Source organism: Mobula hypostoma, chromosome 21 (genome assembly GCF_963921235.1).
Source record: "Mobula hypostoma chromosome 21, sMobHyp1.1, whole genome shotgun sequence".
Taxonomy (NCBI): Eukaryota; Metazoa; Chordata; class Chondrichthyes; order Myliobatiformes; family Myliobatidae; genus Mobula; species Mobula hypostoma.
The window spans coordinates 42,861,028-42,882,453 of NC_086117.1; the positions used below are offsets into that span (position 1 = coordinate 42,861,028).

Below are 21,426 nucleotides of genomic sequence, written 5' to 3' on the forward strand. Positions count from 1 at the left end.
CTGGTCATTCCATAAATACATGGGCTATTTTCACCCACATTTTGTTACCGCCGCTGCCTCTTTCACCCACACTAACCCAGTCTCCGCACCATCCCCAGTTCTCTTTCCCCACCCTCTCCCCCACTCCACCCTTCCCCACACTCTCTTGCTGTCTCCTTTTTCCCACTCTTTCCCCCATCTCCCCCTTCCCTACACTCTCCCGTCTCCCCACTTTACTGAGACTCTCCCGTCTCCCCACTTTCCCCACACCATCCCCATGTCCCTCTTTCTCCATATTCTCCATCTCCACCCTTCCCACACACTCCCCCCAACTCCACCCCTTCCCCCACTCTCCCCGTCTCCCCCATTTCCTTACACTCTCACATCTCCTCCCTTTCCTCACACTCCGACCTCATCTCAACCCCCCCCCCAACACCCAGCCTGAGCCTCTTTCTCTGCACTTTGACCCTGTCAACAAGGTCTTGCCCCAGGAGGGGCAAAGGTCCGCTTCCAAAACATGGAAAAATTCTGTAGTTGATGATGCAAGATTAAAGAACTGATTTTTCGGCCCTTTCAGTTGTTGCTATTGGTTTACTGTCGTCACATGCCCTGAGATCCCGCAGTAGAAAGCTTTGCTTTGCGGGCGGTCCGGGCAGATCATGCTCTAGTCTACATAAGTACAGTACACGGAGATAGTCAAAAGAAAACGGAATGCAGAATTTAATGCTGCAGTTATGGAGAAACCGAGGATTAAAAAGCCGCATAATTCTCAGCGAGGCGTCTATGGACGTCCTCGAGTCCAGCAAGAGGAAAAATAAAATGCAAATCAGTCACTATATCAGAGCAAATCTTTGTTTTATTTGTATACGACAAACTCACGTTTTAAAGGCAAACCCTCGGTACATTATCACTACTTTTGGGCCCCGCACTTTAAGGACTGATTCTGGAGTGAGTGTTTAGAAACCACCTGAAGGTGAGCTGAGTAAGGAGTGCCTGTTCCAGTATTTCCTGCATTGCCTGCCTGGCCCCCTCCCTCCACAGTGACCTCTGTAGCGATCGCTATTTCCGCGTTCACCTGTTGCCGGCTATGTCTCAGCCAGGGGCCGAGAACCAGGCAGCGGCCCGACCCCCGGCTTCCCCCTCCTGCCTCAGCTGCTCGGCTGCCGGGCAGCAGACGCAGCCGCCACAGGGGTCGAGCCAGCCGCAGTGCACCTGCCTGCGGGAGGGGAGCCCGGAGCTCGTCGCCTCGCCGGCGCCAGAGAGCGGAGTGTGTCCGGTTCACCGAGCCCAGGCGGACTGGTTCTGCTTCACCGAGGGCAAGGCGGTGTGCGCCCGCTGTGTCATCCCGGGAGCCTGCAGCGACCACCTGGGCGCGGGCATCGGGCAGGCGGCCGACCGCATGAGGGTGAGTGGAGAGGGGCAGGGGCAGGGGCAGGGCGGTAGGTTAAAGAGGGCAAGTAGATACAGGCTGAATGAGAACGGGACGGGTGGGGGTGGTAGGGTTGAAGTATTGGAGCCAAACTGATCAGGTACAAGAAATCATAAATTGATTGGGATACAGGTGGATTGTGGTACGGTAGGATTGTGTACAGGTGGATTGGGGTACAAGGAGTTAGGTACAGGTGATTGTATGGGGTACAGGAAATTTGGTACAGGTCGACTGGGCTACAGTTGGATGGGATGAATTAGCGTATAATTGGTTTCTGGTACAGGGATATTGGGTACAAGTGAACTGTGTTGTAGTTAGATCAGGTTACAGCTACATTGAGCAAGGTGAATTAGAATATAATTGGTTTCTAGTACAGGTGGATTGGGCTACAGGGGTATTGGGTACAAATGAACTGTGTTATAGTGAGATCAGGTTACAGGTGAATTGAGCAAAGTGAATTAGGGTATGATTGGTTTGTACAGGTGGATTGGGAACTGGTGAAATGTACAGGTGGATTTTGGTGTAGGGGAAATGTGGTACAGGTAGATTGTTGTACTGGTGGAATATGGTACAGGTGGATTTTGGTGTAGGGGAAATGTACAGGTAGATTGTTGTACTGGTGGAATATGGTACAGGTGGATTTTGGTGTAGGGGAAATGTGGTACAGGTAGATTGTTGTACTGGTGGAATATGGTACAGGTGGATTTTGGTGTAGGGGAAATGTGGTACAGGTAGATTGTACTGGTGGAATATGGTACAGGTGGATTTTGGTGTAGGGGAAATGTGGTACAGGTAGATTGTTGTACTGGTGGAATATGGTACAGGTGGATTGTGGCTCAGGTTAAATAAGAATCCGCAGAGTGTGGTCGAGGGGGAGAGCTGTCAAAGCTTTGAATGAGCTACAGACATGGTTTATTTGATTAAATGTTCTGTGCCTTACAAGTCTTTTCTCAATCTAGTTCATCTAGGCCTTTGGTGTGTATTTTACATTCTTTCCATCACGTGTGTACTATCCTCATGCTATTTGCCTCAGCCAGTTCCAGGATCTTCCAGTGATGGTTCCACCTTTCAGCACCAGCTGTGCCATCCTGCAGCTCATTGCCTTTCAGGAGTGCATAGTGCATGGACCGTGTAAGTGTGCTGAGGCTTCCAGCAGCTAATGTCAGTGCTCTGTGTGTTCCCGGAGAGGGAGCATGCCGTGCCCACTGACTCCGGTCTTCTGGGATCAGTGGGCACCACAGGGGCTGGAGTGCATCTTGGACAAGGATGATCATGCTTTAGTTTTGGTGTACAGTATGTTTGTAAAGAATGGTGTAGGTGCAGTATTGTATTATGTAAGTAAACCTCAATTTGGGTAGAAAAAGTGTTATGTTTTTGACCACTATCAAGCAGAGAGATCATCCTGTGTGTGGAAATATTTTTCCCCACCCTCCCACTAATAGCTCCACCCAGCTTGAGAAAATTTGTCCTTTATAATTGCTCAGTTTAGACTCCCTGGAATTTTAAACAGCTCAACTATATCTCTCTTTGGCCTTGTCCAATCCAGTAGCACCAGCCTATCTAATCTTTCCAAATAGCCTCTAGCTACCAATCCTGGTAATATCTTTATTGGTCTCTACACTCTCTCAAGTCTAATCACGTCTTTCTTGAAATGTGGTTGTCAGAAATGTACTCAAACTGTAGTCTAACTGTTATTGTACACAGTTTCAGCATAGACAGCCTCCAGTTGTTTGCCTTTTAATGTTATCACTGAGCATATTTTGGCCAGACTAATTGAAGAAGTCTTCAGGAACTTTTCATTGGGGTTATTAGTAAACATCTCACCCATTTTCATGCTTGAATCCTGGTTTTGGTCTCCCTCCCAAATGGAAACATGATCAAACAATCCCGAGTGCTCAGCTTGCTACCCTGCACAGGAAAAATGATGACTGGGGTGGGGCGTCCTAATAGAACAGCACATGATCTTGAAAACAATGAGCCATCCTTCAGCCTACAGTTTTCTCAAGAAAAATGCATCTTGATAGTTATAATTTCTTGATTTTAAGAGTGCGAGTGCGCTGGTGGTAGGAGTTGGGTACAGGAGAGACGGAAGGTGGAAGTTGAGCAGTAGAGGAGAAAGAGTTGAGCAAAAGCAGACGTTCTTGCAGATTTCCCCAATGTTTTCCCTGGGAGATTCGAGACTGGCAAGAAACCCATTGTAGAAACTTCCTCATTCTGTTCACCGTCCTTTTTGTGTTTTCCTTATCTTGGTGGGTGTAGCAAGATTCTTGCTGCCTCATCACTGGGGGAGTCCGTTTCTTCCTTGGAAGCACTCTGCTCTTTGCTGGGGTACAGTAGAGCCTTCGCACAGACATTTTACTAAGACAACTCAGATTCCGATTCATTTATTTATCACGTTTACGCTGAAATGCTTCATTTTAAACCATCTTAATTCCATTTCCCATTCCTATTCTGACATGGCCTCTTCCACTGCTACAAAGCAGTGGAGGCTATCTCAGTAAATATATTTAAAACAAGGTTGGAGAGATTTTTGCATAGTAGGGGAATTAAAGGTTAAGGGGAAGAGGCAGGTAGGTGGAGACGAGTCCATGGCCAGATCAGCCATGATCTTATTGAATGGCGGAGCAGGCTCAACGGGCCAGATGGCCTACTCCTGCTCCTGTTTCTTATGTTCTTATGAGGCCATTCTTATGTTGGAGGAGCAGCACTTCATATTCCATGTGGGTAGCCTCCAACCTGGTGGCATGAATGTTGATTTATCTAATTTCTGTTAATTTACCCCCTCCCCCTTCTTCAATTTCCCACTCAGGCTCCCCTCTTACCTCTTCTCTTTTCCTCACCTGCCTTTAGTACCTCCCCTTGGTGTTCCACCTCCCCTTTCTCCCATGGTCCACTCTCCTCTCCTATCAGATTCCTCCTTCTACAGCCCTTTACCTTTTCTACCTATCACCTTCCAGCTTCTTACTTCAACCCCCCCCCCACCCATCTGGCTTCACCTATCACCTTCTAGCTTGTACTCCTTCCCCTCCCCCTGCACCTTCTGATTTTGGCTTCCCCCCACCCCGCTTCCTTTCCAGTCATGATGAAGGGTCTTGGCCTTCATTTCCATAGATGCTGCCCGTCCTGCTGAGTTTCTTCAACATTTGTGTGTGTTGCTCTGTGAAATGCGTTTTAACAATCAACACAACCTGAGGGTTTGCTGGGGGCAAGTGTCACCACACATTCCAGTGCCAACATAGCATGCCATCATGTTCACAAAACCACACATGCAACAGCAACAGAACAGGAGGAACAAAACAACAACAGCAAAACAAACCCTTCCCTCGCACACACACACAGTCCCCCAAGCCCAGGGCAGGCAGTCTCTGAGCCTCCAGCTTCCAGTGGTCTTCTACTTCCCCAGTGGATTCACAGACTCAGGATTCAGGTCATCGGGCCTTGACTTCTGGACGTCCGATTGACCTTCGGTATCGATCCCAGGATGAATGAGGATCCTGAACTTCAGGCATCAAACTCCGGACACTCTGATGACCATATTGCCAAACACTTGGTGTCGAACGAGATCTAGGAAGTTGGAAGTACAACGAGATCTGAGTGTCCTTGTTCATCAGGCACTGAAAGTAAGCATGCAGGTACAGCAGGCAGTGAAGAAAGTTAATGGCATGTTGGCCTTCGTAACAAGGGGAGTTGAGTATCGGAGCAAAGAGGTCCTTCAGCAGTTTTACAGAGCCCTGGTGAGACCACACCTGGAGTATTGTGTGCAGTTTTGTCTCCAAATTTGAGGAAGGACATTCTTGCTATTGAGGGAGTGCAGCATAGGTTCACGAGGTTAATTCCCAGGATGGTGGAACTGTCATATGTTGAAAGATTGGAGCGACTGGGCTTGTATACACTGGAATTTAGAAGGATGAGAGGGGATCTGATTGAAACATATAAGATTATTACGGGATTGGACACGCTAGAGGCAGGAAACATGCTCCTGATGTTGGGGGAGTCCAGAACCAGAGGCTACAGTTTAAGAATAAGGGGTAGGCCATTTAGAACGGAGTTGAGGAAAAACTTTTTCACACAGAGAGTTGTGGATCTGTGGAATGCTCTGCCTCAGAAGGCAGTGGAGGCCAATTCTCTGGATGCTTTCAAGAAAGAGTTAGATAGAGCTCTTAAAGATAATGGAGTCAAGAGATATGGGGAGAAGGCAGGAAGGGGGGTACTGATTGTGGATGATCAGCCATGATCACAGTGAATGGCGGTGCTGGCTCGAAGGGCCGAATGGCCTACTCCTGCACCTATTGTCTATTGTCTATTGAACTCTGGTCTTGCGGACTGGTATACCTAGGGGGTCACCAGCCCTCTATGCCCACACAGAACTCCAAACCTGGAACCTGCCGATGACTCGCTGAACTGGGGAAGGGGTCTGGCCCAACATCTGACCATGGATGTCCTTCATCCCACGTACATGTTGCTGCTCTTCAAACGTGGAGCGCAGAGCAAAGGCCTAGACTCTGCCTGACCTCTAACTCCCACACATCCCCGTACCTAAACCCTAACTTTACCCTTAACTCTCCCCTGTGTCCCCAAAACCATCGCTATGAACCTAAAAGAAACCAAGTCTGAGCCATGAGATCGACGGAGACCGCAGCTTGGCGCCATCTTGACTGAAATTCACCATTATTCCTGTGTGAGCATTATGGATTTTCTTTCACCGCAAAGGGTGGATTGCAGCTGAGACTGATTTGATTGTGGGTTTTAGTGTCCCACTCAGAGGAAGGAAGTAATATTCTATCATAGCCTTGTTGCCCCAGGAAAAACTTACTCACAGATGCTCGTGTTGGGTTTTGCCAGGACTACTTGGCTCCAGTTTTCTTCACAGCCTTGGTCTGAACATAGGCCAAAGAGCTGGATTCCAGAGGAGAGGTCAGAGTGGCATTAAGACAGCATTTGATGGAGTCTGACATCAAGGCACCATAATGGTGGGAGTCAAAGACTCCGGCAGTTAAACTCTTTAGCTTGTTCGAGCTGTGATCGTCAGAAGTCAGTCAGTCTCCCCTGCCCTGGAATATCACCACTGGAGCAAAAATATAACCTCCACTGAACCCAAGATACAATCTGTCACGAAATGAGCAAGAATATGTAACTTATACCCTTCACTTTTATTACGCCCCCCACTCGTGTGACTGGTTACCACAATAAACATAACAAACGCACAACGCAGTTGCTCATAATGCAGCTGGAGAACAGATACATGGCTCCTACATTCCAACCCACTAATTGTTCTTAGCATTTCTAAAATTACAAAATCTATGTTTTTTTACTTGTGTATCCCATCCGATTATTTTCGTCCTTGATTGTTCCCTCATTATTCACCATTTGACTGCCTGACTTTCCTTCTTAGCTATTCATCTGTATTTCACTCTGTAACGCAGTGATTAAGGCCACTGACTGTTACTTCCAGATGTCATTTTGCGCCTGCTGCACCTTAATCCATTCACAGTTTCAGTAAGTCATGGTCCAGGGAAGAGTAATTGTTCATGACGCAGCCTTAAAAAGCCCTGACAACAAAATGCACCACAGGATGGATGCCCAGTATGAATTACTCAGTTAAGCATTAAAAACTCTCGCAAATTATATTGAGTTGCATGAGCTGGTGCCAGCTATCATTATTTTAAGTCTGCAATGCTTCTAAAATCTAACTTGTTAAACTATTTATTTATTTATTGAGATCCAGTGCAGGAAGGGCCCTTCTGGTACTTCAAGCCACGTTGCCTAGCAACCCCCAATTTAGTCCTAGCCGAATCATGGGACAATTTACAATGATCAATTAACCTACCAACTGGTACGTCTTTGGACTGTGGGAGGAAACGTGGAGAATGCACACACTCCTTACAGGCTGTGGTGGGAATTTTACCTCAGTGGGACTTGAGGCTCCCTGTACCTCCTTCCTGATGGCAGCAATGGAAGAGAGTATGGCCTGGATGGTGGGCATCCTTGATGATGGATGCTGCTTTCCTACAACATCGCTCTTTGTAGATGCGCTCAGTGGTGGGGAGGGCTTTACGCATGACGGACTGGGCCGTATTCACTACTTTTGGTAGGCCTATCCACTCAAGGGCATTGGTGTTTCCATACTGGGCCATGATGCAACTAGTCAGTATATCTAGAGAAATTTATCAGTTTAGATGTCAGGCTTCGAAAGAATTAGAGGCACTGCCATTGCTTTCTTTGTAATGGCACTTATGCGCTAGACCCAGGACAAATCCTCAGAAACGATAACGCCGAGGAATTTAAAGCTGTTGAACCCCTCCTGATGGGGACTGGCTCTTCAGGAGACCAGAGGTGGAGACATTTAGCAGCTTTAGATTCCTTGCTGTTATCATTTCAGAGAGCCTCCAGTTTCCTCCTCCTGTAGTCAATAATCAGCTCTTTTGTTTTGCTGATGCTGAATGAGAGGCTGTTGTGGCATCAATCAGCCAGATTTTCTCATATATGCTGATTCATCACCATCGTTGATTAGGTGTCGTCAGAAAACTTAAATGTGGAATTGGAGCTGTGCTTCGCTTCCCAGTCGTAAATAAAACCAATAGGCACATAACCTTGTGGTGTACCTGTGCTGGTGCTGATTGTGGAGGAGATGTTGTTGCTAATTCAAACTGACTGGGATCTACAGGTGAGGAAATCAAGGGTCCAGTTACTCAAGGAGGTATTGAGGCCTAAGTTTTGGAGCTTGTTAATTAGTTTTGAGGGAATGATAGTATTGACTGCTGAACTATAGGCAATGAAGAGCATCCTGATGAATGCACCTTCACTACACAGATATTCCAGGCTTGAGTGAAGAGTCAATAAAATGGCACCTGCTGTTGACCTGTTGTAGTAGTAGGCAGCTGTTGATCCCAGGGCATCATGGGTTTGTGCCTCTGGTGGATTCTGTCCTCTCCAGGGTGCAAGCTTGGCAGGAAGATTTGAGGAACCGGCTGTTGCCCATGCAGTGGGTTCCCCCTCTCCATGTCACTGATGTAGTACAAGAGAAGGGCAAGTGTCGATACAGCTTGGTACCAGTGTTGTTGCTGAGGTTGCCAGAGTGAAGTTGTAAACAACATTAGACTGCCTTTGGGACCTCGGCTTCGGATTTCTTCCTCGGGGTTTGCTCCCGAAGCCTTTCCCATGGGTGGGTATGGCCGCAAGACAGCGGAGGTTTAAAATCAGAGATTTCCTTCTGCTAGGCAGACTGCCGTCCAAGACTGACGGGCCCCTCCTGCCCGAAGCAACTGGTTTTGAGGTGCCAGTGGTCCGCCTTTGCCCTTCTCTTGTCAGTAGAAACAGTTCCAATAGTTCCACCGGGCCTAGTAGCTAAGCCACATTGAAAGCCAAGAGTTGGATTTGGTTGTCAGAGGCTGTTGGAGACGTACGCCATTTGGAGCACTTTATAGGTAGTGGGACCTTATCCCCCCACCACCCCCAACTATGACAACCTTAGGAACCTGACCTGTTGTGATGGTGGGTACATTGGAGCAGATCCAGGTTGCAGCTCGGGCAGATGACATGTTTCATGACCATCCTCTCAAGACACTTCATCACTCTGGATGTAAGTGCTATTGGACAATAGTCATTGAGACAGGGTACCACGTTCTTCTTGGGCACCGGTACAAATGAAGCCTGGTTGAAGCAGATAGGTACCTCAGACTGCTGAAGGGAGAAGTTAAAGACCTCAGTGAAAACTCCAGCCGGTTGATTAGCACAGGTTTTCAGTATTCGGAGAGGTGTACTGTCTGGGCCAGATGCTTTCTGTGGGTTCATCCTCTTGAACAATGTTCTCATACCATCTCATACTAGACTGTGATGCATCCACTGATGGGCTCATCTTTATCTGTTAAGTACAACTTCAAACTCTCTCTAAGATTTGTCAAACATTTCTTTTATAAATCCTTGTTGACTAGTTCTAAAATTTATTTTCCAAGTGCCAGTTTACTACTTCCTTAATGACAGATTTTTAAAATTTTCACCCTACCACACGGCCAATTGTTCCTATTTCAGTCCTTGAATCTTTATAATTAAGCAAGGTTGTTGTCCATTGCCCGAGTATTGGATCATACTCTCAGCAAGTTTTGTGGAGTAGTTTTGAGGTGATGGATCTGCACGAATTATGAACAACAGAGTCTCCATTGATACCAGATCTCACAGTGAGCCACATGGAGAACATCTTGCTCAGCTTTTAATGGTCAAATAGGTTTGCAGAGTGTGTGGTTTAGCTGTCGCTAATTGACGATATGCAATGAACTGTTAACCCACAATGGAGTATAATTCAAGAAAGTTAGTTATGGGTAGACAGAAGGGTGTAAAGTTACTGCATCTGTATGTGGGAAGTTTAGAAACAGAATCAGGTTTATTACCACTGTTGTGGAACTTGTTTTGCATCAGCAATACAGTGCAAGAGATAAAAAAAATCGCTCTAAATCACAAAGATAAGTAAACAGTACGGAAATGAATAAGGTACAGATTAGTTGCCATAGTTTCACCTTTCAATTGCCGATCGAGCAGCCAAGCTTGAGGCTGTCAGCCTTGTGCAGGCACTATAAATCACATGAGCCAGGTTTTGTTGAGGAAGTGTACTTTGCAATGTGTTTGAATCATGATCACATTAACAGTGATATTCAATAGTTCACCCTGTGTTTGTGTGCAGCCTAGCTGCTGTGGAGAGCAGGAAATTGGAAGCAGATTTATTCAGGTGACAGGCAGAGTAAAACATTTTCTCTCCAGAACCTCTCCCATCCACAGTCAACCTGGAGGAAACTTCACATTGATTCACATCGTTGGCACCCACTGTGTTCCGTAATGAAGCTTTCTCCATACAGTCTGCTCTCTCTGGAATTTATCGGTCATTTGCCCTGGCTTGAAAATTACTCTGCAAATATTAGAAACAGAAGGAGGCAAAGAATTATGTAGTGCCTGGTTATGTGTTTCTCAGTTAATAAACCACTATGTAATGCAGTCACTGGTCTCTTGACAAGGCCACTGGAACAATACATAATAGTCATGTGGTGTAGCGGGTGATCACTGATGTGAAGCCCAGTTTTCAACTTCAAAAGAAATAAAAATTGAGAGAATTGTAAACAACCTTAGCAATCTTTTTTACTGAGTCTGTTGGCCAAATTCCAAATCTGCCTCCTTAAACAACAAACATTTATATCCAAAATATCCACTTGTTGTGGAACATACAAAAACAACAAGTATTTGAGAATTATCTCTGAAGACTCTGTCCCATCCAGAGTCAGCCTGGAGGGACGGAGTTTATTCAACTCCTGACATCCATTGTGTTCCTGATCATTACCAGGCCTTCCCCGTACAGATTGTAGTGGTAAGCAAATAGACTTCAGTATCATTCAGGAAACTGGGTAACCAGCTCTAATTGGTTAACAGAGTAAGAGAATAAAGCTGAAACCAGGCAACTTAAGTATTCTGAGATAGACACTATTCCCTGAAATGTGTGTGTGGGTGACAGAGGCAATGTTGTCAGCCTGGGGCCAGGCTTGAGGACTTCCCCTTGGCGTTTAGAGTGGGCTTGGAGTCCAGTGACCCAGAAAGGGCAGTTTCAGTCCAAATTAAAAAGCAGCAGTCAGTGGATCATTTTCTGAAATCAGTTACAAATTGAACTCAGGTCAAAGTTCGAAGTAAATTTGTGAAAATGTTCAAAGTTCAAATCAAGCCAGTGAGATTGGAGTGTTCGAGTGGCTGGGTCAAGGATTGGTGTGAAAGGAATGCTGTTCAGATGGGCCTAACTTGGAATGAGCTTTGACCGGTGACGAACGGGATTGAGTAAATAGCTCTGTAGGGAAGGTTTTAAAGCAGATAGAAATGGTGGAAGTCCCTGCGAGGGAATATTTAGAAAGGCTAAATGAATGGATAAAGTGACAGCGCGGGGTATCCACGTGGGTAATGTAACCAGAGTACACCAGCAAGGGACAGAGAGTGCACATATGAGTGTATACCTGGGATTAGGACAGGTGATAGAGAGGCACATCTGAATACATACAACATTCACTTCGAGGTATATGAATTAATGGAACAAACAGAACTAAATGTGTGACAGGTGTTGTTAAGACCACAGGCAGAGTCAGGAATCGAGGTGCTGAGCAGCTACTTGTATTACAGCGCAAGAAGTATTGTAGGAAAGGAAGATGTGCTCAGAGCATGGAATGATGATAGTGTGGCCATTGCTGAGACGTGGTTTCAGGAGGGGCAGGACTGGCAGCTTGATATTCCAGGATCCTGTTGCTTTAGACGTGATAGAGTTGGAGGGATTAAAGGGGGAGGAGTGGTGTTACTAGTCAGGGAATATGTCACGCCAGTGCTCAGTCAGGACAGACTGAGAACTCATCCAGTGAGGCTTCATGTGTAGGAATGAGGAATAAGAAAGGTATAACCACGTTAATGGGATTATGTTATAGACCCCACCCCCCAAAAGTCTGCAGGATTTAGAGGAACAAATTTGTAGAGGGATTGCAGGCTGTTGCAAGAAACGTAGGTGATTTTAACTCTCCACATATTGACTGGGGCTCTTATACTGTAAAAGAACTAGATGGGGTAGAGTGTGTCAAATGAGTTCGGGGAAGTTTCCTTAATCAGTACAAGAGGTCCCAGTGAGAGAGTGTGCGATACTTGATCTGCTATTAGAGAATGAGACGGGGCTGGTCACAGTTCGGGTCCAGGATCACTTTGCATCTAGTGATCATAATATCATTAGTTTCAAGGTAACTATAGAAAAGGACAGGTCTGGTCCTCAGGTTGAAATTCTAAATTGGAGAAAGGCCGATTTTGATGGTATCAGAAAGGATTTGGCAAGTGTGGATGGCACAGGCTGATTTCTGGCAAAGGGTGTACTTGGTAAGTAGAAAGCCGTCAAAAGTGAAATTTTGAGAGTACAAAGCTTGCATGTGCCTGGCAGAATAAAAGATAAAATATAACAGGTGTAGAGAATTTTGGTTTTTGAGAGATATTGAGGCCCTGGTTAAGAAAAAAAATGGAGGAGGTGCATAGCAGATAGGAACAAATGAGGTACTTGAGTATAAGAAATGCAAGAGAACACTTAAGAAAGAAATCAGGAGGGTTAAAAAAGAAGGCATGAGGTTGCTATAGCAGACAAGATGAAGGCAACCTGAAGAGCTTCTACAGATGTGTTAAGAGCAAAAGGATTTCAAGGGACAAAACTGGTTCTCTGGAAGATCAGAATGGCAATTATGCATGGAGCTGAAAGAGATGGGGGAGATCTTAAGTGTTTTTTTCTGCACCTATATTTACTCGGGAGACGGACACAGCACCCGTAGAAGTGAGGCAAAGCAGCAGTGACGTCATGGACCCTGTGCAGATTACAGAGGAGGAGGTGTTTGCTGTCCTGAGGCAAATCAGGGTGGACAAATCCCCAGGGGCTGACAAGGTGTTCCCTCGGACCCTGTGGGAGGCAAGTGCAGAAATTGCAGAGGCCCTAGCAGAGATATTTAAATCATCCTTAGTGACAGGTGAGGTACCAGAGGACTGGAGGATAGCTAATATTGTTCTGCTGTTTAAGAAAGGCTCTTAGAATAAATCAGGAAATTATAGGCTGGTGAGCCTGACATCAGTAGTGGGAAAGTTATTGGAAGGTACAGTATACTAAGGGACTGGATATTTGAGTGTTTGGATAGACAGGGTCTGATTGGGGATAGTCAGCATGGCTTTGTATGTGGTAGGTCATGTCTAACAATTTTATAGAGGTTTTCGAGAACATTACCAGGAAAGTTGATAAAGGCAAGGCAGTGGATGTTGTCTACATGGAGTTTAGTAAGGCATTTGACAAGGTTCCACATGGGAGGCTGGTCAAGAAGGTTCAGTCACTTGACATTCAAGATGAGGCAGTAAGTAGGAATAGACATTGGCTTTGTGGGAGAAGCTAGTGAGTGGTAGCAGTGGTAGTAGATGGTTGCCTCTCTGACTGGAGGTCCGTGACTAGTGGAGTGCCACAGGGATCAGGGCTGGATCAGTTGTGGTTTGTCATCTGTATCAATGAACTGGATGATAATGTGGTCAGCTGGATCTGCAAAGTTGTGGATAGCGTGGAAGACTATCAACATTTGCAGTGAAATCTGGACCAGCTTGCAAAATAGGCTGTAAAATTGTAGGTGGAATTTAATGCAGGTGATTGTGAGGTTTGCACTTTGGAAGGACCAAGGGTAGGTTTTTCTCAGTGAACGGTAGGGACAGAAGAGTGCCATAGAACAAAGGGATCTGGGAATACATGTCCTTAATTCATTGAAAGTGGTGTCACAGGTAGCTGGAATCGTAAAGAAAGCTTTTGGCACATTGGCCTTCAAAAATGTAAGTATTGAGTACAGGAGACAGGATGTTATGTTGAATTTGTATAAGACATTGGTGAGGCCTAATCTGGAGTATTGTGTGCAGTTTTGGTCACCTACCTACAGGAAAGATGTAAGTAAGATTGAAAGAAGTACAGGGAGAAATTTACAAGGATGTTGCTGGGTCTGTAGGACCTGAGTAATAAGGGAAGATTGAATAGATTAGAACTTTATTCTCTAGAACATGGAAGATTGAGGCGAAATTTGATACAAGTATACAAAATTATACTTTATACTTTATTGTCGCCAAACAATTGATACTAGAACATACAATCATCACAGCGATATTTGATTCTGCGCTTCCCTCTCCCTGGATTACAAATCGATAGTAAATATTAAAAATTTAAATTATAAATCATAAATAGAAAATAGAAAATGGAAAGTAAGGTAGTGCAAAAAAAAACCGAGAGGCAGGTCCGGATATTTGGAGGGTACGGCCCAGATCCGGGTCAGGATCTGTTCAACAGTCTTATCACAGTTGGAAAAAAGCTGTTCCCAAATCTGGCTATACGAGTCTTCAAGCTCCTGAGCCTTCTCCTGGAGGGAAGAGGGACGAAAAGTGTGTTGGCTGGGTAGGTCGTGTCCTTGATTATCCTAGCAGCACTGCTCCGACAGCGTGCGGTTTAAAGTGAGTCCAAGGATGGAAGATCCTTGGACTTACTTGGAGGGATATAGATAGTGTAAATGCCACCAAGGTTGGGTGAGACTACAACTAGAGGTCATGGGTTGAGGGTGAAAGTGTTTAAGGGGAACATCTGGGGAAACCTCTTCACTCAGAGGATTGTGTGAGTGTTGAACAAGCTGCAGTGCAGGTGGTGGATGCGATTTTGATTCCAACATTTAAGGGAAGTTTGGACGGGAGGGGTATGGAGAGCTGTGGTCCCGGTGCTGGTCAGTGGGACTGGGCAGTTTAAATGGTTTGGCACAGACTAGATGGGATGAAGGGCCTGTTTCTGTGCTGTAGTTTTCTATGACTCTTTGACAGAGAGACTAGGTTTGGGAATTAAATGTTTAAGGAATTTTAACGTTTGGATGAGGTTCGGAAAATGGAAGTGGAGGCCGAGGAGCCTTGATATTGCAGAGTAGGGTAAAGGCAGTGAAGAGAAGGTGTCTTTATTCCGAAAATTAATCTTCAATCAAGTAATCTCTATTACTTACTAAGGGTAAATTCATGTAAATCCAGATCAGCATACTGATGAACCAATGGACTGGTGCTGGGTCCTTTGTTGTTTGTCATCGATATCAATGATCTGGATGATAATGTAGTTAACTAGATCAGCAAATTTGAGGATGACACCAAGATAGGGGGTGTGGTGGACAGCAAGGAAGGCTATCAAAGTTTGTAGCAGGATCTGGACCAGATGGAAAAATGGCAGATGGAATTTAATGCAGACAAGCGAGAGGTGTTGCACTTTGGGAGGACCAAGGGTAGGTCTTACACAGTGAACGGTAGGGCACTGACAAGCACAAAATTTTTATGCAATGGAAATGAGGTTATTGATGGTTAAGGGACTTTTAGGAAACAGTGATCATCACCTGGTAGAATTACATTCTGTATAAAAATTGAAACTGGTTTAGTGCAGTCTGAAATCAGAGTCTGAAATTTAAATAAAGCAAAAAGAGCACGAGATGCCAACAGTAGATTTGGAAATTGTATTAACAGCGTACGGCAGCAGACAAGAAATGGCCAACTTTTAAAGAAATAATGCAGAGTCCAGAAGTCATGTATTTCTCCTTAAAATAACAACACAAAACAAACGGGAAAAGTGGTCCAATTTTGTAATCAAGAGGAAGTTTTAGATCAAGTAGACAGACTTGGAACTGCCAAAAAATGTAGTGGACTTGGGAATGAGAAAATTCCAGGAACATGCAAGGGAGGGTCGAAGCACTGATAAGCAGAATATGGGAGTAACGCAGTGAGAACAAACTGGAAATTTCTGTACGTATGTGAAAAGATAACTGGGTTCCTCAGAACAGTAGATATATTGAGGAGTCAAGGAATGATAGAGAAATTAAACAAACATTCAAAGTTCAAAGAAAATTTATTATCAAAGTACCGTATACTACCTTGAGATTCATTTTCTCACTGGTATTTGCAGGAAAAAATATCCGATACAATATAATTTTAAGAAAAACTATACATTGACAGCTAAAGACTAACAAGCAACCAATGTGTAAAAGAAGAGAAATTGTGTAAATAAAAAATAATACTGATAACATGAGTCAGTAGGTTGTAGAATCAGTTCAGAGTAGTGTTGAATGAAGTTATCCATTCTGGATCAGGAAACTGGAAACTAGTGGAATGTTATCCAAGGTTTCTGTATCTCCTGCAACACACATCAAAGTTGCTGGTGAACGCAGCAGGCCAGGCAGCATCTCTAGGAAGAGGTACAGTCGACGTTTCAGGCCGAGTCCCTTCGTCAGGACTAGAATTTTGCTTGTCAGGACTAGAACTAGGATGTTGCTTGAATTTCCAGCATCTGCAGAATTCCTGTTGTTTCTATATCTCCTGCCTGATGGTGGTGGTACCCAAGGCTTCAGTTCCTCGTGCCTGATGGCATTAGTGACAAGAAGGCATGGCCTGGCTAGCAGGTCATTGGTGATGGATGTTGCTTTCTTGTGGCAGCACTCCACATAAATGTACTCCATATTTAACTGAAGAAAATACAAAGTCATGCTGAAAGCTCAGTAAGATGTGAGGACCCACTGTCCAGAATAGGTGACAGTGGGGAAATTGGTTGTCACCTTCCAGCATTCCACAGATTATAGAATGATTCCCATAAACTGGAAGATTGTAAATGTGTGTTGTATAATAAAAGGTTGAGGCCTCACACCAAACCCTGTTGTACATTAATCCTACATCTAGTCAACCAGGAAAAGACCCATTGATGCCTTTTCTCAGTTTTCCATTGGCTTGTCAATCGTCTGTATTCACCAGTATGTTATCTTACAAACCATGACCTTATACTTTCTCCAATAATCTCACATGCCTTTTGGTAATCTAAGTATATTTCCCTTTTATTTATAGTACATTACTTTAATGTCCTGATGGATTACTATTATACAAAAGAGCTGGCATTCAAAGACTCAACTGTTCCATAAATCTTGCCTTATACTCAGGCTGATTAGAACTTCACAACTAAACACTTCCCTTACAGCAGCAATAAACTTAGCTCCTGTGAGATTCCATCTTCTGTAGAGTCGTGTGCCCCCCTGCTGGAATGATGCCCGTTGTTCACTCACACACACAGATTGGGCTGAATTGCTGGGAACTGGACAACTACCAGAACTGTGGTCATCGATAAATGGAGTCAGCACCCTCCAACCCTGTTCTCTTTCGCTGCTCGTCTGGCATGAACATGAAAAAAGCTCATAAGCTGAAGGAGAACCACTGAAGGATGGTCTGATAGGTGAATTTAGAATTGTGATGGCATTGAAAATGACCGATGATTAATGATCAATGAACTTGCAGGATAGATCAAAACAAAAGACCATGGATAGGCAATTACCATCAATTTCCCCACTCTAAGGTTCAAGGGAAACTTCTTTACCCAGAGAATGCAAAACTCTACTACGTGAGGTGACACTGTTATGATGATAACTGAGGCAACCAATTGCTTGTGTTTCCATTTCTCACCTGAGGGAATCCAGATTACTTAATTAATTAGCTGTAACTTTCACATTTGCACCTGTATCTCTGTGTTATTTGTTCAAGCATCTGAATTACTTGCAGAATAATCTAGCCATTATACCACCTTTTTTTTATATAATGTAACTAATGTTAATAATAATGGGAGATCTTATAAAGATATACAAAGTTATCAGGGGCATAGATAAGGTAAATGTAAGTAAGTTTGCCCCACTGAGGTTGGGGAAGATTAGAACGAGGTGCCATGGGTTAAGGGGGAAAGGTGAAATATGGAAGGGGAACTTGAGGGGGAGCTACTGCATTCACAGGGAGGAATGAGGGTGGAACAAGTTGCCAGTGGAAGTGGTGGATACAGTTTTAATTGCAACATTTGCACAGATAAATAGATGGGAAGGGTATGGATGGCTATGACCCCTGCAGGTAGATAGGACTGGGCAGAAAAATAGGCCAGCCCTGACTGGATGGACTGAAGGGCCTGTTTCTAATCCCATAGTGCTTATGTCTATGACTCCATGAGGAAAGTAACACTTTACTTCAGCTACTGTTGAGCAAAATTAGCTACCTCTTACCATTCCATGAATTTAAAGGATATGTGTTGAATTAAATCTTGTGGTTTAAACACCTTTTCAGTATAACTTGGTGAATAATTGTTTTATTTTCCCTTTCTTTTACTTCCACGACCCCCCCTCCCTTGGCCACAGAATAAGATGGTTGATGTTTGTGAAAAATTGCAGCTGAGAATAGCCTCTGTGCAGAGGTTCATGGCAGAGACCCTGGACAGTAAAGATCACCGTGTAAAGGTGAGTATCTTCAATCAAAAAAAAACCCGCCTCTTGCTGTGGGCAAAATTCTTCCTCATACAGAGAATGTACTGTGCAGGATCCAAAAGGCAATTATTCTGTACCTTTTAATGGGATTTATTTTGTAGCTGATGTCTGCTGGGGAATCACAGGTAGAGAGGAGAAAGAACAGGAGTGGGACGAAGTGGATATTCCTTTCTAAGGCCCTGTTCTTGTTGGCTTCCCGTGCTGTGGGAGCAATTTTAATCTAGCTTGCTGGCAGAAAATCTGAGATAGAGTGCAATGCCAGTCATGTATTTGTCTGTGAGGAGTTTGCACGTGCTCCCAGTGACCTCAGTAGGCAGCGGGTAAAGCTACCCACCTAGAATGCTGCAGGAACTCAGCAGGTCAGGCCGCAATCTACAGAGGGAAATAAACCGCCAGTGTTTCAGGCCGAGACCCTTCATCGGGATGTTTATTCCCCTCCATAGAAGCTGACTGACCTGCCGACTTCATCAGCATCTTTCTGAGTGGCTCAAGGTTTACAGTGTTTGTAGAACTCTTGTTCCTCAGAGGGTAAAGCCAAGGCGATGAGCTTAAAATTACCAAGGTTTCCATGATCTTTCATCAGAGAAGCTTGAGACCTCCCTCTCCTTCGGTAAAATCACCTACCATAGCTAACCCAACTCCCTTCATTTTCTTGCCCAATCTCTATTTCCATTGTTCCCCCAGTGCAAAAAAAAATCTATTGGCCTTTGCCTTGAAGATAGTCATTGGACCAACACCCTCAAACCTTTGGACTTCAGAATTCCAGAGATTCACGCCCACTTGTGTGAGTAAAGTTCTCCTCGTCGCAGTTATAAATATCCAGCTGAGACCACGATGCCTGCTTCTCTGCTTTTTAGTATTTCGGGAGAACACTGATCAGTGCCTTTACCTGCTGGAATATCCAAGCACTATCTTCAGAGCACAAATAGAGGGGATGTGATACCTCTCACTGTCAATAGCTATAGCTGCCTTTGATTTCAGTGGCTGCTTTTCATTGTTAATGCTGATTGCAGTGACGGGAGTTGACTTCTACAATGGCAGTTCTTCCTAAAATGCACATACTTAAAAACTCTCATCATTGTGCTCTAATCACTTTCTGACACCTCCCCCTTCTCATCTCTATATCCCTCTTACAATTCTCCTTCAAACCAATGCCTTTGTCCAGACTTTAAGTCACCTACTCCGATGAAGTCGCAGAAGCTGATTGTTTCAATTTTGCGTGGAAGTGTGCCAGTGGGACATGTGAAGTTGTTGCATTTGAAACCCTTTTTTTACTGATCCTGTCTGGAAGTGTGGCTCGTTAGCTCCCAACAGCCACAGAACTCTGCGGTGAGAAACACACCTTTCTCAGCCTTCATACATCTAAGGTGTATACCACTTTGGTCCTGCCAAACCCCTGAGGCTGGGATGTCTCGCCCACCTGAACCCCAGTTTGTGTGAATGCTGTGTGATTTACTGCCCCCCTGCAATCGTCCATCAGCAAGAAATAACAGATCGTACACTGCAGATAATTATCAGGTGGTATATTTAAGAATGTTAACCTAAGCGGTTATTAAAGGAAAGAAAAGAAAACAAAAAGTGTCCATTATACTTAAACAGTCACGTGCACGGTGGAGCTCATATCTTCCAGAAGCCATTGTTTCGATGAATCAACTCCTATTCACTGTTTCCTGGTAAAAGTTCCCCTCTGGGTTACCACCGGATCAAGTTCTACGGCCAGTTCTCTCGAGCCCCTTCTCTCTCCGTCTCCCGCCAAATAAAGACCTTGACCCACCTCAGTGTTCGCCACAAAAACTGCTGCCCCAGCTTTCTCTAGAAACTTCTCTCAGCTCCACTCTCCTGGTTGGATGTCACACATTCCTAAGCATCCCTTATCTTTAATGGTAACCCAAACCCTGCCAGCAGAACACACTGCTTCTGCAGAAAGACCATTACATAAAATACTCTACAGCATTAGCAGTAAAACCTTTAGCAGAGTGTTACACATTGATTTTTTTAAATTGCTCTTGATGACTTCCAGTGATTAAGGTTATCATTGCTTGGATTAAATAGAACAGCTACAGCTTGTCCTTACTGACACCTTCACTCCTCTCTGGTGACAGGAAAATGCCAGTGGTTCCAGGGAGGTGATCATCCAACGCTTGAACTTTATTCGTGATGTTTGTGAGAATGAGGAGCAGCGAGTGTTGGATGCGATCCACGATGAAGAGGAACGAGTGCAGCAGAGCATCTTAACCCAAAAAACCTATTGGACGGAGGCCCACCAAAAGCTAGTGGACATTAAAAATTATTTGGTGGACACACTGACCAGAATGGATGATGGGGTGCTTATGGTCAGTGGAAGTTTTCCAATAGTGTTCTGTCAGATTTATGACTTGCTTCTATTTCAAATGAACTGAATTCACTTTTTTTTTTACCCTGCAGAAACACCAGAAGGAAATATTTGAAAGGTATGTCCAGCCAATAACAATGAACTGAACTCACCCTGCAAGTAATTCTTAGATAATTTGTGAATGTCTTTGAGATAAAGAAGCTGACATTACACCTTGTCTGAACCAGTGGTAGCTCTCAAATAGTTCTCTTTCATGTTAGAATTTTTGAACAGAGCTTTGCCTTCTCTCATCTCTTTGATAACAACAGACCTTATCTGAACTCTTGACGTAACACTGTACCTGTTCTGAACTCTCGAATTGTGATATGCTTTGTCTGAACTCTGCAGTGTGCTGTGGCTCAGGGTAATGTGGAGAATTGCCCAGGTCAGTCCCATCCACTAAATGGGACAACTAAATAGTGGAAAAACTGGAAGAACCCAGACAGACGAGCAGCATCTGTGGAAAGCGAAGCCAATCAATGTTTTGGGTCATAAGACCACAAGGCATCGGAGCATAATTAGGCATTCGGCCTATCGAGTCTGGTCTGTCGTTCCATCATGGCTGATTTATTATTCCTCTCAATCCCATTCTTTTGCCTTCTTCCCATAACCTTTGATATCCTAACTAATCAAGAACTTATCAACCTTGGCCTTGAATATCCCCAATGATTTGCCCTCCACAGCCACCTGAGTAACAGTTCTTCCTCAGAACTAATCTCCATCAGAAGTTCATTGTGGCTAATTATTGGCTAGGTGGCTGTTGTTCGATTGCCAGTAAATTAGTGGAGGTT

At 44.5% G+C, this 21,426-nt stretch overlaps 1 protein-coding gene across 1 annotated transcript in view; it reads left to right on the forward strand.

The window, feature by feature from the left end:
* Positions 1-898: 898 nt before the first annotated feature.
* Positions 899-21,426, forward strand: part of bspry (B-box and SPRY domain containing) — a 37,875-nt gene continuing 17,347 nt past the window's right edge. Inside the window, exons 1-4 of the mRNA XM_063073849.1 lie at positions 899-1,384; positions 18,139-18,237; positions 20,367-20,597; positions 20,689-20,714. Coding sequence (XP_062929919.1) covers positions 1,067-1,384; positions 18,139-18,237; positions 20,367-20,597; positions 20,689-20,714 — 674 coding nt within the window. The 5' untranslated portion in view covers positions 899-1,066. The remainder of the gene's footprint in view (positions 1,385-18,138; positions 18,238-20,366; positions 20,598-20,688; positions 20,715-21,426) is intronic.